At 55.2% G+C, this 15,081-nt stretch overlaps 1 protein-coding gene across 1 annotated transcript in view; it reads right to left on the bottom strand.

Moving 5' to 3' along the window:
* Mn1 (MN1 proto-oncogene, transcriptional regulator) overlaps window positions 1–11,978 on the bottom strand; it is a 39,804-nt gene extending 27,826 nt beyond the window's left edge. The window contains exon 1 of the mRNA XM_031337390.1: window positions 7,378–11,978. Within this exon, the coding sequence (XP_031193250.1) occupies window positions 7,378–11,104 (3,727 nt within the window). The 5' untranslated portion in view covers window positions 11,105–11,978. The remainder of the gene's footprint in view (window positions 1–7,377) is intronic.
* Window positions 11,979–15,081: the final 3,103 nt, after the last annotated feature.

The following is a 15,081-nucleotide window of genomic DNA, read 5'->3' as shown; positions in this document are numbered from 1 at the left end:
CTGCAGCCTCACCCACGCACTCAGATCTAAGAGATCTTTGCAAATATCTTATTCCTGGTGGCCACTGTCAATCATCCGACAATGCTATGTTCCAAGATCCAAGGATGTCATGGTAACTGGGGAAGGTCCTAGGCCCTGCATCCTGAATGACTAGAGAACGTGTGTGTGTGTGTGTGTGTGTGTGTGTGTGTGTGTGTGTGTGTGTGTATGAGGGGGACCAAATGAGCACATGCATGAAGGAATTCATTAATTATCACCTCACGTTCCAGGAACTCCCAAATCCAACCAGGAAAGCTAGACAAAGCATGCTAGGGTTCCCAACTTCACAACAGACTCATGGTCCCATTCACTCCATGTGAAGTCAAGGCATCAGAGAAGCCAGAGCATCCAGTCAGCACCAGGAAAATGCCTTTCCCATGCCTTAGGGTCAAAAGAAACCTTATCAGCACCTCAAAAGAAAAAGTCATTTTAAATCTTGGAGCTTAAATACTGAGTTGCCACAGGCCAGTTTCGGGATGAGGGAAGGGACAAGAGGCTAGGGAGTCCCTCAGAGTCAGTTCACGGTTCCCCCAGGGCATCTGCTATCTGAGGGGGCTTGGGAGAAGTTCTGGAGCACAGTTCTCCACATGTCTTCAAAGCATCGAGCTGTCCAAAGACCCTCAAAGGCAACTTGTCCCCAGTATGCTTTTCCTACCCAGTTTAGCTCACCCAGAGCAAGCGTCAGCCCAGGTAGATTAGACTACCAAGCCAAAACCAATGGCTGACAGCCATCTGAATCCCAGGGATGAGAGTTCTGTGAAGAGTCCAGAACTCTCCACAGAGAGGTCAAAAATGAAAAGAAAGATGGAGATTACTAGCCACACAGCTTATCCACAAACTAGAGGAGGCATGACATGTTAGACTAGACATGGTGAACCTCCATGGTTTGAGAGGAAGAAGAGCCTGTTTCTGCTGCCAAAGATGTGGTCTGCGCTAGCCTAAACTGACTGGGTGTTTTTAACCCTCCTTCTTCAGAGCAGTTCATTTCATATACGATGTCTCTTCCGGGACATTCGGAAAGAGCCAGCGATCGAAAAGGAATGTGCTAAGACCTCAATTGCCTTCTGTTTAAAGGGCATCTGGGTCCCTTCGATGATGTATAAATCGTGGAAGGATTCACAGGCAATGGCTACAAAGTTCTTTCTGATCTAGCTTCACAAGGGAACAGGGATAACACAGACCACCAGCTTCCTCAGCCCTGAATGCTGTGGCTAGCTCCGAGCCCCACTCTGTAGGTTCACCAATACGACTGCTAGGTCCAAGCTGAAATGACTGGAGAACTGCAAGATTCAGGTGATGCCTCCTGGACCTGGGACCCCTGTAGGGCAAACACTATGGCAGACTCTCCACTGGCTTCTCAAACCTCAAGCTCACTGATTAAAATACAGGTAAGAAAACAGAGCAGGCCTCAGCTCCCTCCAGTCACTATACCCCAAGAAAATGATGGCTTTCAAACCTGTTCCTCATCCAAGAAAAGTAAACTCAATTCCCCACTTCTGGGCACATCTCTGTAGAGTCTGGGCCCTAAAAAGGCCATGCCCACAAGGCTTCATTCTCCTCACACCCAACAGAATAACCAGTTGTCCCCAAATTGGCCTGGCATGCAGTCGCCCCACATGAGACTAGGTATTGCATGCAAGCCCTTGGAAGATAGCAGGAAATGCCAGCCACCTTGGGCTGACAACCCATCCAGACAGATGTGCCAGATCCCAGCAGTTACTTGAGCTTGGAGCCCCATTCTGGGATTTGCAGCCCGCACCCCCCCCCAAACAGCTGGGTGTTGGGGATGTAAAAGGTTGTGCCTTTGGACACAGAGGGTCCCTGCAGGCTGAACCATGACTAATTTGAAAGCCCGGCATCATCTCTGCCATATCATTGGCACCAAAGAATTATAATAAAAAAGTGGAATTTCCATAAACAACCAGCAGTGTCCGGTGGCCACAGTTGGGGGAGGGGGACCACCGACTCAAAGCTTTCTCCCCTCATAGGAAACCAGACCCGGCTAGGGAGACATCTCCACACCACACGGCCACACACAAAACCCAGCAAACAGCGGCTGTGTCTACTACTGAGAGAGACACGGCAGTCAGTTGGAAGCTACCACAGGCCAGCGGCCTGCAAGCCAGGGGCTTTGTCATCAGGACCTTCAAAACCAATGGTTTTGGCATTTGCGTCTATTCCATCCCGTTATGGAATCAGAACCTGTCTATGGCCTCTGAGATGTAGATTAGCTCACTTCTGGGACAGCACACAAGGAACCACAGATCTGGGGGTGGGGGGGGCACACTTGGCCATGCATGCACATCTATGTGTAGGGAGTAGAGGCCCAGGACTTCCCTTTGCTTTTTTCATCCTGAGACCTGACAGAGGGAGGACTTGGATTCCATTTGGGCTACCCTCTCTCCAGCAAGCCCCCGGACTAGTTATTCCAGCCTCAGTGAGTACGAGGAGGCCAGGGAACTCCAAATGCTGCTCCATCACACACGGAGGGATCTATCAACATGTCTGCCATGAGCAATCAAATCCCACCCTCCAATCTATCTACCAAAGATACATCCTACCAAACCTACCCTCACCAGACAGACCCTGTCTAAAGGTGAGGAAGCCGGGCTATGCCAGCTCCTTCTAGGCAAAGAACAAACAGAGAATTAGCCAAATAGGCATGCTGGTTACAGGAAAACACGCTAGCCGGGGACCCTTGGGCAAGGGAGGAGTTGGCGGTTCCTCCTGTTGCCTGCCTGTCCTCACACATTCCCCAGACATTTGATCCCATTATACAAAGCTGCAGGCTTTTCATCTCTAAAATTAGCCAAACAGAGGTAAATACAGTATTCCTAACTGACAGTATTTATCTCCTAAATGGTTTTGGCAACGCAGATTGCTCCCTGGGCAAGGAACACAATCCAATGTTATTGTCACTTGAGTGGAGAGAAACGGGCCACTAGTGGTTTGCTGGATTCCACCGTGTGGAAGAGTCAGTCCCTGATCCCCTTCAGCCAGCCCCTCCATCCAGAGGAGATTTTCAGCCTTCTCATTCACCTGGCCCTCTAGCACAGCGAATTAAAGATGCATATTTTATATCAGGAGAGGGGATCGAGGAGCTTGTTGGCAAGGGCAGCTGTATTCTCAGGACCTATTAAGATTCTTTGTAGAAATTTAAATACCTCTGTCAGGCAAACAAAATCATATCAGGAATCATAGAATTTCATTGCTAGAAAGAGAAATGAGATTAAGCCACCCACGCGCCTTTCCTAGAGCCCTCAATAAAACAGGAGCGCATTTCAACAGCCTCTCACTTCCGGTCTGAAGGGGCCTTGCAAGAAATCTAAATGAATTTATACGAGAGAAAGCCACCATGAGGAATGCCTTTCAATCAGCCCAGGTTGCGTGCAACTATAAGTAAATTGCGCCTACTGGAATGCACTGGTACTTAAAATAAATAAATAAATAAATAAATTTCAAAAAAATATATAACAGAAACATGCAGGAACATGGTCTGTGGCAAGTTCAACTCCACTGAGCGTCGGCCCCTTAAAAACCCGTTGTCCTTTATTAATATTTAGTAGAAATGTATAATTGCAGATGTGTGCTACTTGGGGTTTTATGTCGGGAGGCGGGCAAGGAAGACAGGTTTATTACAGCCATGAAATATTAAACAAGCGTAGAAGAACAGTAGTTATATGCCCTCCACTAGCCAGGGAGTGGGCAGCCGGAGCACCGGCTGCACAAAGCGGACCCCTATCAATTTACAGCACCCTTGATTAGCACTGGAGTAGCTTGGGGTTCATCTTCCTAAGACACAGAAGTAATGTGAAGACATTCAAATAAACTGTGCTGGGTGATGCTTCTGAGGAAAGGCAATACACGGCCGGTTTACTTTCCCAGGGAAAGTCTGATGAGACTTCAAAATTCTGCCTCTAGTATGGGAAGGTTGGACAAATGGCCCAGGGCTTAGCTAGGGAAAGCCTTCCCTTCTCAAGTCCACCCTACACCCAACAAAAATCTAAGAGTTCCATTCCCGCCTGCCTAGTTTATTTCTCAGCCCTGCCTGTGTTCCGAGGGGAACACAGAGGAGCATGAAATTCCAAAAAATGTCTCCGGAGACTCTGTAAAAACACGCATCTTCCAAAGGAGGGGGGAATGAGACAAGGCTTGGGTGCTAATGGACACAGAGGCAGGTCCAGCCTCACTGTGTGTGAAAGGAAGACCCTCTAGCCGCAGGGTTTAACCTCCAGAGCGCCAGCGGAAAGAGAGAAGTTTGGTGGGAGCAGACTCGGTATGGAGCGAGGATAATTCCAGTCTTGAAAACCATGCAGAGCAAAGGGAGAGGGAAAACGGATTTTTTTCCATGTCAGTACCCACGGCCGATCTCCTATCAGTTTTCCTTCCTTTGAGTCTTGAAATTCCCCAAATCTACACTATTCCACATAAGTGGAGGCCTGGCTAACTATCTAAAACCCAGGTTGACTTTGCTGACGTAACAGAAGCCTGAATCACCTCCAAGTTTGGTTGGCTCACCCAGACCTTTCCTCCACTCCAACTCCGTGGAAGAAGCCTCACACACAGGCATGGAGTTTCCTTATGGAAAGTTATTTGTCCCATTGGCAGAGAAGTAAGGGCCGAGTAATGTATAGAAGCTCGCTGGCCTCACTGCCACATGACCTTCTGGTCTAGACTTTTAAAGAACTGCAATGGGCCAGTCAAGTTTCCTTCTCTTCCAGGGACCATCTACAGTCCAAAGAACAAGCCGGGCACATTGCTGAGGCTCGAGACTTGTGATGTCCCTGAGACTTCTCCAGCATGGATCACTTTGTAAAACAATGACTAGCATTTTGTCATCTGAGCAGAGAATTTCAGAAACTGAGTTAATATTTAATCACATTAGTACTGGTGTGTTTTACAGCGAGACAAAATAAAATATCATTACAGAAATGGCCTTTGCGTCAGAGGGTGGTGGAAGGAAGCCCTTTCTGGGCTGGAAGGTGAAGGCCCCTCAGGCCTCTGGGTATCCCCACTCCAGCTAATGGGGTACAGGACTTTTAAGAAGAAGAACATTTTTCTTATACTGTTTTTTTTTCCCCTGACTTATTTCAAAGTGGTTGTCTTCACTGGTTTTCAGCTAGGGCTCTCAGAGGCTGACAGAAAGCCGTGAGTATTTATTTATACAACCTGTATGGATGGAACTGTGGGGTGTTATCATAATGAAAAGTTTAATCATCTTTATTTACTACCAGTAAGGGAGACAGAGTCTGAGAGACCTTAGGAAGCCCCAGCTTGCAGACCAAGCAACAGCATTCAAAACCTCACTTCCTAGAGGGATCTAGGGCTCTACCCTTCCTACATCAGAGTGGGGAACAAAGGAGGTCCAGTGGGTGTCCCCCAACCCCCAGGCTTGAAAGGCAACCAGCCCTTTGGGCACCAAGGAAGTCGCTGACTCTTCGAATAGGAGGGCTTTCCTCCAGTTTAGAGGGAGAATCAACCCAAAAGCAGTTGGCACACACGTCCATAAATGTATGATCCTGGGACACTGAAACAAGCTAGAAAACATTTCGATAACGACATTTCAGTGCTTGCAGCCTGCGCCTCTCCCATTGAGAATGAGGCGTGAAGCTACATTTTAAAGAAAAAAAAAAATCTCATTAAAACCTCCAACACTTCTCCACCTACTAAAGTCCTTTCCAAAGACTGGGAGGAGAAATACTAACCGGTTTTCTTTATTAATTCTCTAATTTTTGAAAACTTTTCTCACCCCATTTTGGCCAATACGTTCTTAATTATTGGAGGTAGCAGGCTGGGCCAGAACTGACAGGGCTGAGTTCTCTGCTAACTGACTATCGATTGTGCTAGATCGAGATGTTATATACAAGAAAATAAGAGGGTTGCGGGATACCCTGTCCAACTCCATTTTCAGAGCCAGAGGGCGGGGGTAGGGGGGAGCTGAGGGTCCCAAACTAACCAATTTCTGGCCTTGCCCGGGAGTAGTCTGTGGAATGCTGATGCGGGGCTTGGTGTCTGCCGTGCATGCTAAACACCCGGCTTCAAATGAGAGCGCGCGTCTGGGCATCCCAGGCTGGGCAGTAGGGAGGAACAAAGAGAAAAGCAACTAGGCCACACTCGTGAACCAGAAACCAAAGGAAGACGACCCAGACAGTTCCAAATCACCTCAACTCCCACGTTTCTTTTCCCTAAATGGGACTATGACATTTTCTTAAAACCTACCCTCCCGAGGATATACTTAAGACACAGTAGACTCTGGGAGGGTTCAACCCGGAACAGAAAACTGAAGAGGAGAGCAGTGAGCAAGGGTACATTTTTGAAAGACAGCCGGCCACAGGCACCCTGGTAATATTCTGTCCAGCAAACCTGGAGAAGCTAACTAGGATTTAGAAACAAAGTAAGGACAGAAGAAAAAAAAAAAAACATTACAAATTTTAAAAAACATACTACCTATGTTTTTTGGTAAAGAAAAAAAAACCCATTATAATAAAAAACGTAAACTTACTGCAGCCTATTCATCTCTGGATTTGAAAGCCATTAGCCTGCCCCTGTCCCTACCACCTTAAAGGCCTCCAGGCCTGGAGGGGAAGGGGTGTTCTGAATGCAAATGAGACCTGGGACTGGACATCTGTCACCAACGCCAAGTGAGATATTGACAAACGAAGGTCCTTTGTGCCTTAGGAATACATAGTCATAACCCCAAACACAAATGATGTCTTGAAGGAGTGTTATGGTTGCTGCCAAGCAGAACCCAGCCCAGCCTTCGCACCCACTGTCAAACAGATACACCTGAGACCATAGCGGTTGCCTAGAACCCTGGCAGGTCCCCAGGTGTTTTGCTTTTCCTGTGAAACTCTCCAACTTAAACAGCCCAAAGAGCTATTCTCTAAAAACAAATGTCCAATGAGGCCTGGCCTCCGAGTGACGCTGCCCACACCAGGGCGGGGACTTCGCAAAAGTATTACCACCTAAGCCAACTCCAGCTGAAGGCTAAGGAGGACAGGGCAGCAGCCCTAAGGCCTGCCAGGTGTCCTGCCAGAGAGGGGGCCCCAAACACTTAAGCAGAGGGGCTGAATTCTGAGAGCAGCAAGGGTCTTAGTGTGAAATGGGTGGGGCCCAGCTGCTCCAAGGCCTGAACCCTGAAAAACTCAGAAAAATCGGGAGGTAGAAGGCATGACTATAGATGATTCTCCAAAGGGGAAATCTAAGTTCTTGCCACCAGGAAAGCCAAAATCTACTTGACAGCCCAACAGGGTGCAACCAGAAAGTCTGAGTAGATATGAAGAAGGCCAACCTAGGCTAGGGCTGGCACCAAAAAACAAGGAAGGCGGGTACATATACCTTCTTTGTTGTTGGGGTTCTGGGACTTGGCCTTCTCCCAGGGCGCCAGCGTCTTGTCCTCGTCTCCACCATCCACCAGGGCCTTGTCAGGTGGCATGTACCAAGTAGTGCTGTGTTCTGCCATCAGGGAGTCCAGGTCGATGGTACTCATGGCGCTCTTGACTGCATCGGAGCAGCAGCTACCCAACTCGCTGTCACCATTCTGTGCTCCGGAGGCCCCTACAGCACACTCGGCTTTTTTGCCGCCCTTGAGCCCCAGGGGTTGGTCCTCTGAGATGCTAAATTGTTGTCTCTGCAGCTGGATCTGGGCTTGGAGGATCTCCAGGGGATGAATCTCGTCAGGAGGCGGCGCACCGCTGCTGCTCGTTGGGGTCCGGACTTGCTCCAGGCCTGGTGTGCCGGGATGTCCGGTGCCCACGCCCCCACCATAGCTGTCAGGGGTCGAGGAAGAGGTAGACAGGATGCCCAGACCCAAGGCCGAAGCCTTCGGTGTGTGTTCCCCAGCACCCACCCCTCGAGGCGGGAGTTTGGGCGAGCTGGTCACCAGGGGACTTCGGCTGGCTTTGGCCAGGGCTGTAGTGTTGTCAGAACTGGAGGACACTTCGTCCTCGTTCGCATAACTTGTGCTCACCTCGTCAGAGGCGAACTCACCCACGTGCGGGGAACTACCATCTGATTTGGCTGTGCTGTCCAGGGACGCCATGAGGTCCGGCTGGTCCCCAAGAAGCAGCTCGGCTCCCTTTCCCCACGAGGGTGATGTGAGGGCCTTCTCATGGGGTGTGGGCCCTCGGGCCTCGTTCACTGAGCTTCCCCCAGCGGCCGACCCAGGAGCCTGCTGCTGCCCCGGGCTCACCCCTGGTGCACCCCCACTGTCAGGAGCTGCGGAGTATTTGTCGAAGAAGGTCCCGGGGCTCACGTGACCACTGTCCCGTTTTCTGCGCCCCCTTCCCCGGCCACTGCTCCCAGGGACTGGCTTGCCATCGTTACCCGATGTTGATTCCAGGGTGTAATTGGGGGAGAGACTGGTGCCATCCCCCTGGATGGGAGGGTTGGGCGGTCCTGAGGCTTTGGAGCCACCACCACTGGTCCCGGAAGGGCCTCCGGGTCCAGGGGCCCCAGGAGTAGTCCCTCCGGGGAAGTAATCCGAGCCCGGGTTACCGGCTGCGACCGCGCTGTCGGGCTCGTTCTGGCTCAGTTTCCTCTTCCCCTCGGGTGGGTTCTTCTTGTTGAAAGTCACGTTGAGGTTAGGAGCACCCAGGCTGGCGATCATGTTCTGGCAAGCAGTTGAGAGTGCAGCCAGGCAGCTCTGGCCGAACAGGTTGTCCTTAGAGCTGGGCTTGTTGAAAGACCCCAACGACAGCGCGCCCAGCTTACTGGCCGAGTTGCGCTGGCTGGGTTGGAAATCCGGCTGCGGCGGGTAAGCGCCCCCGCCGGCACCGGAGCTGCCGCTGCCCGCGCCCGCGCTCGGGGGCGAATTCACGCCTGGAGCGCTGTGCGGCGTGGCCTGCCGGCTGCCTGTGCCGAATGGAAAGCCGGGCTGGCCTCCGAGAGCTGGCGCGGGGAAGTCCGGAGGCGGAGGCCGTCGCTCGGACGGAGCGTTGGGCAGTCCCACACCGGCCCCGGGCGACTGCAACTGGCCTAGACCAGCCAAGCTGCCCCCAAACTGCAGCCCGGGCGAGGCCAGTGCAGGCACGTGGCCTTCCCCAGGCATCCTTAGAGGCTCCTGCAGAGAGCCTCGGAATAGCACCCCTGAGCCACCCGGAGCAGGGGGAGGCGCCAGACCAGGGTCGTGCGGGCCGCAGTCAGCCGGCAACCCCGCGCTGCCCATCCTCCGGGGCAGCAGGTCGCCGGGAGGGTGTGGACCCGCGAACCACGCGCTCTCCTGCGCCAGGTGGGGCGCCTGCTGCTCAAAGCCACTCAGGCGCCCCGCACCTGCACTGCCGCCTTCGCGCTCAAAGTTCGTCTGGGCCAAGCCACTCACGGGACCTCCGTGGACCAGGCCGCCCTGGCCCACGTCCCCAGGATGGCCTAGCTGGGCCAGGTTGGGTTGTCGCAACCGCTGCTGCTGGTTCCGGGACGCCATCTGTTTAATCATGAGGGCCGCATTCTGGCGTTGCTGCTGCTGCTGCTGTTGCTGCTGTTGCTGCTGCTGCTGCTGTTGTTGTTGCTGCTGCTGCTGTTGCTGCTGCTGCTGAAGGGACTGGTGGTCCGGCCCTGGGTGCTGCAAGGGCGGTCCCGAGGGAAAGCTGTCCGGCACAGGCGGTGTGAACTCGCCTGGGAGGCCTGGGTAGGCAGAGGGAGAGAGTTGGTTGTCCAGGGTGCCGTTATGCATGCTGCCATTCCACGAGGCGCAGCGGTCCACGCCTGCGCTGCCTGGAAAGTCAAAACGCGGCCTCTTGGCCACGTTCATGTAGGGGGGCGCATCGAAATGCTGCAGCCTCTGGTTGGGCGCCTGCTGAGGAGGGGGATGCTGCATGCTGAAAACAGGCTCAGAATATGGGTGCATGCTCCGGTTCTCTAGCCGATGGATGGGATACTCGAACTGCGAGTGTTGGCTGGGTAGCATGGGGCCCCCGTCCTGCAGGCCACCACTGGGTGTGCCAGCCTCACCCTGCTGGGGCCGCGGGAGCGCAGGAGGGCAAGAATTCTGTCGGACCAGAAGCCCGGGTGGTGGCGGCGGCTGCTGCGGGGGCTGCTGCTGCGGGGGTGGTGGGGCCTGCTGGGGAGGCTGCATTAGCGGGTGCCTGGAGCCCACTGCAGGCTCCAGACCCACAGGCATCTTTCGGGCCCCGCCAAACCTCTCGAAGAACACTCCGTGCTGCGGTTGCTGCTGTTGTGGCGGCGGCTGCGGTGGCTGGCCGTGCATTTTGGACAAACCCACCATGCCTGAGGCTCTGGGCATGGCCGAAGCACCCGGGAAGGCGCCCCCGGGAACCTGGCGACCCGCAGCATAATGTGGCAGCTGCCCTTCAGAGTCAGAGGGTGAAAACATGTCAAAATGTCCTGAGGGCGGTTCGCTCGGGTAATTGTATTCCAGGGAATCTACAGCTCCTTGGTTCGTCACCCTCCGGGGCTCCAGGCTGTGAGAATCCGAGCCGCTGGAGGCGGACAGGCCGTGGAAAGAGGCAGCCCGGTTAGGGCTCTGGTCCAGCGGCAAGCACGGGGCAGGCACGGCGTGGCCCGAGGTGCCCGAACTGTGGAAGTCCGGGAGGTTTCCTGGCCGCTGCGGGCCGAAGCCCTCCGGCCCCTGGCTCTCCGCCATGTGCTCATAACTCTCTGCGAACGGGGGCTGGCTGCCCAGGCCGCCCGCTGCACCTCCGTAGCCAAGCAGCCGGCCCCCGTGCAGACATGAGGCACCTGGGTCCGGACCACCGAAGTTGCCCCCAAAGTGGGGGTGATGCTGGTGCGGGTGATGGCCTCCGGGGTGGCTGTGGTGAGGCTGCTGGCCGCCGAAGAAGCCGTGCACGGGCTGCGCCTGCAGCCCCCCTGCGTGCAGCTCGGAGTGGCCGCGCGCATGGAAGCCGTAGGGCTCCATGTTCAAACCCAAGATCGGGGGTTCGCCCAGAGCGCTTATTGCAGGGTCCACGGGGCCAGGAGGAGGCCCGGCGTGAAAAGCAGGAGCCTTAAAGTGGGCGTTCATGCTCAGTCCGGCTTCGTTAAAGTTCCCCTCGCCCTGACCAGCGTGCCGGCTGTTGATCTGGGGCTCGAATTGGTCCAGCCCAAACATACTTGGCGGGGGGTGGGGGGGGAGGGATCAATAGGGCATGACAGCCTGCTCCGCCGCGCGCCTCCGGCCAGCTACTCGCCTCAGCCGCAGCTCCGGCGCTCCTGGACGTTCTGCACCGCGGGGCGCAGCGCTCACTGCCGCCGGGCCGAGCGCGCGGGCGCTGGCTAGGAGCTCTCTCCGCAGCTCTCCGGAACCTCGGGATCGAGCCGAGCGGGCCTCTCACGTCTTGCGAGGCCGCGGCGCCTCCTGGAGCCTTGTCGGGGGGCCCATGCCCCGGGTGGATGGCACGGCCGCGGGTGGGTATGCGGAGAGGAGACCTGGAGGCCGACGAGCTGAGACAAAAGTTAGGTAGGGGGGAGGGAAGGGGGCAGAAGAGCGGACCGATCACCTTCTGGAGTCCGCGGCGCAGCGCGGCGGCTGGGGCCGTAGGGGAGCCCCCTTGGTCCTTCCCCTGCCCCTAGTCCCCGCTCCCCGGCCGCACCGGCTCCCGCACCTCCGGTCGGCCGCGGGCGATCGGCGGCGAAAGCTTCAGCGGCTCGGAAGACGGGCTGCTCCGCTCCTCATCGCCGGCGCTGGCCCCGCAGCAGGAGATGCGGGCGCCGGAGCGGGAACGCAGGCTGCGGGAGACGCGCGGCTCCGCGGCTCGGGCTCGATCGCCGGCCGCCGCGCGAGTTCGCGGGAGTCTCGGGATGTGCGCGGGAGGGGAGGAGTGGGGCCGGCGGCTCCGAAGCTGAGGTTCCCGCCTCCCGCGCTCCGCGGGTCCCCTCGGACCCGGGAAGGGGCCGCGCGGGCAAGCAGGGCGCGCGGGGCGGCCGAGGCGCTGCGAGGTCCGGGATCCCGCTCCGCGTCTGCCTCTCGCCGGCGCCGGGAGAAGCAGCAACAAGTTTTGCGTTTCAGCAATCCATTCCAGCCATTACCTCTGCACCAATCAGCGCCGCCCGAGCGGGCCCGGGGGCGGGGCTCGCTCTTAAGGTGGTCCCGGGTCCCGGCTACGCAGGCCGGGCCATCGACCCGCGCTACTCCGGGTCCGGCGCTACGGCGTTGGGGGTGCGCCCCGGGTGCCCCCCGGCTGGGAAGGGCGCGAGCTGAGGACGACGGCGGGAGCCAGGCTTTGTCCGCCCCCTTCCCATTCACGCTGTTCCCAGCTCCCCACCCCCAACCGGAGCCAGCGCGACCTGCCGGGTGGGCAGGGGGCGGGGAGGTGGGCGGTGAGCTGTGCGGGGCGCACAAACAATGGGGTAGCCTGGCAGAGTCCCCGGACGCGCCAGGGGAAGTCGCTAAGTGTCGCCTGTGCTGCAGCCCGGGGCGGCGCCCCAGGGAGCTGGCCCTGGCAAGTTCACGTGGTGATCGCCGAGGGGCAACACGAAGTAAGGTAGTCTCCCGGAGCAGGGAGCGACTAGCTCGCTCCTTCCCGAGTCTCCCACCGTCCGCGGCTTCCGGTTCTCTACCGCCGGCTCAACCGGGAAGAAGCCACGCACCCTCGGCCGCTTTGTGGAGACACTTCGGGTGAGCCCGGCGCGGGAGCGGCGAGGCGAGACAATGCGAAACCCAGAGGAGAGCGACGCGCAAAGGGCGCACGGGGTAGGGGCGGGGGCGGGGGGCGGAAAGGGGGGCGACACCTTGCTGCGGCCACAAGCGCGCAGGCCCAGGCCCTGAAGGGCGCGAAGTTGGCCTCCTTAAGAAATCAATTAAACTGAAGAGGTCAAAGAACGGGAATCGGATTGTGATACTAAAATCAATAAGAGTGATTTAATACCTGCCCTATTTCCTTTGGAATATTTATCCCAATAATCTTACTTAAAATGTTTAGATCTTTCTACTCCTCACGGAGTAGAGGCTGAAATCTATCTTGCAATTAAAAGTTAGAAGTTGGAGGTGATAGGAGGTGGAGGTGTTTATTCTGTGGACGCGCGCGCACCCAAGCGCCAGCATGCGTGTGCGAGTTTTCCTCTCAAAAGTGTAAGTAGGGGAGGAGGAGCGGAAAGGTCTTTAATTTTCCTTGCCGTGAAATAAAGCGAGACAATTTTGCTGGCAGACCAGGATTCTTAAAAGAAGAGGGGGAAAAAAAACTTTCGTTGAAGTGCCCCGATATCGCTATTAAATCTAAATAAAATTAAGCATGGTGTATAAAAATGCCTCCTCCCCCCCCCACAAAAGAAAGTGTTTATCGCCCAAGTCTGTCTAGCGTTTGCTAAATTACGCATGAAATCTGAAATGAAATAAACGTTATAATAAAACCAACCCGGAGCCCTTTTTATTTAAAAACCTCAGATTAAGCACTCCACTGTCGCGGGCATGAGTTAAAAGTTACCGTGTCATTCGCGGCCGATTCATTACTCCCCGGAGCTTCTGAGCAAAGTAACGTTGGAAAATGGGTTCGATTTAGGAAGGGGGGCAGGAAGCCCCAAGAGACTTCTCAAGAAATCACGCGCGCGGGCGCGCGCGCGCGCGCACACACACACACACACACACACGCACTCACCCACGACACACACTCTCCCCCACACACGGACACCCCACACAAACCCATCCCCCACACACTCACTCACCCACACCCACCCTCACAACCTCGAAATAAAAGCTCTCAGGAAGCTGCAACAAGCTCCTGCTTTTCCCCCCCGCAGTCTACAATTTTTTTTTCCTTTTGAAATTAAAAATGAAAATTACCCCCACCAAAAACGGGGCCCATAAATAAGCATTGGGAAGAAGTATTTGTGCAGGGTGGTGGAGTTTTAAAAGGATTTTTCTGCAGGATCAGGTTGTTGGCCTGTGATTAAATATTGATTTTGTGTAATTAGTTTTCATGCGAACTATCCTCTTGCTGATAGCTTAGAGGTTTCAGAACTAGAAAAGAAATGGAATTGGACATGGAAATTATTACTTAGCAAAGTGACAGGGAAGGAAAGCCCAGCGAGAAGACAGAGGCTTTGCCTGTGCAGGCACAAAGGAAAGAGCACCCCGTTAGACACCCCCAACTGACCCCCCAAGCCCAAAGCTGGGGGCCTTGAGCCTCCCAGGCAGAAAGGGGGAAGAGTTAGGTAGTAGGTGTCAGAAGAATCCCAGGTAGCAAAGCTGTGACACCTGGCCATATGCCACTGTCTTGGGGACAGTAGCCTTGTCAGGAGGTCGAGATGGAATGCCTTGTGTGTCATGTCTGGAGGGGACAGAGGAGTCCTGTTTGGAGCACTAGGGAAGGATGTCAGGAGCTGGCCTGCTGTCTGGGAAGCACATGTTTGAGATATTGGGGTGTCACTTCGTACTCTGGTAGAGGGTGTCCACATCCGAAGGGAGGAGGGGGTAGGCATGTGTTTTGGGGGCTCTTTCTCAGAGCCAGCACTTTGGCGGGGGAGGTGTCTGAAAGAGGGTGCTAAAGAGAGGGTCTCCTTCCTTAACACTGTAAATGGACTATACTTATATTTGTCCTTGTCCCAGGAGGCTGTGTGTTTCTATATATGGCAGGTGCATGCATCTTTGGAGGCCATTGTGGGGTGTGTGTGTGTGTGTGTGTGTGTGTGTGTGTGTGTCCCAGTCACCACCTCTCTCTGGGTGTACAATTATGTATCTCTCTATGCAGTTGCCTCTGCCCTTTGGGTGCTGTGCCCTTGTGCTCCTGATGTCCTGGCAGGAGGATGTTGCTCTTCTGCCTGGGGCCTATTGCACCGCAGCGTGAACCCTCTATGGTGTGGGCACCCCTGTATATGCCTGTGTGCACACACCTCTGGAGCTGGCTTCTAAGGTTCTTTCAAACAGACACATTGCCCCCTAGTGCTCAGATGAACTCAGAGTCCCTGCCGGCACCAAGCCAGGAGCTGCAGAGCCTCAGGCATCTAGCCGGGCCTTCTCCTTCCTCTCCCCCCTTCCTGTACCCCACCAACACCACCACTACTGAGCGTGTTGGCACCAGCAAAGGAAGGAAGGGACACAGATGGGCTGGGGCCCTGAGGCTACTTGGGGGTGCTCTGAGCTGGTAACATGTG

The sequence above is a fragment of the Mastomys coucha genome, unplaced genomic scaffold (assembly GCF_008632895.1).
Source record: "Mastomys coucha isolate ucsf_1 unplaced genomic scaffold, UCSF_Mcou_1 pScaffold22, whole genome shotgun sequence".
In the NCBI taxonomy this organism is placed as follows: Eukaryota; Metazoa; Chordata; class Mammalia; order Rodentia; family Muridae; genus Mastomys; species Mastomys coucha.
This window is presented reverse-complemented; position numbering and strand designations above follow the sequence as displayed.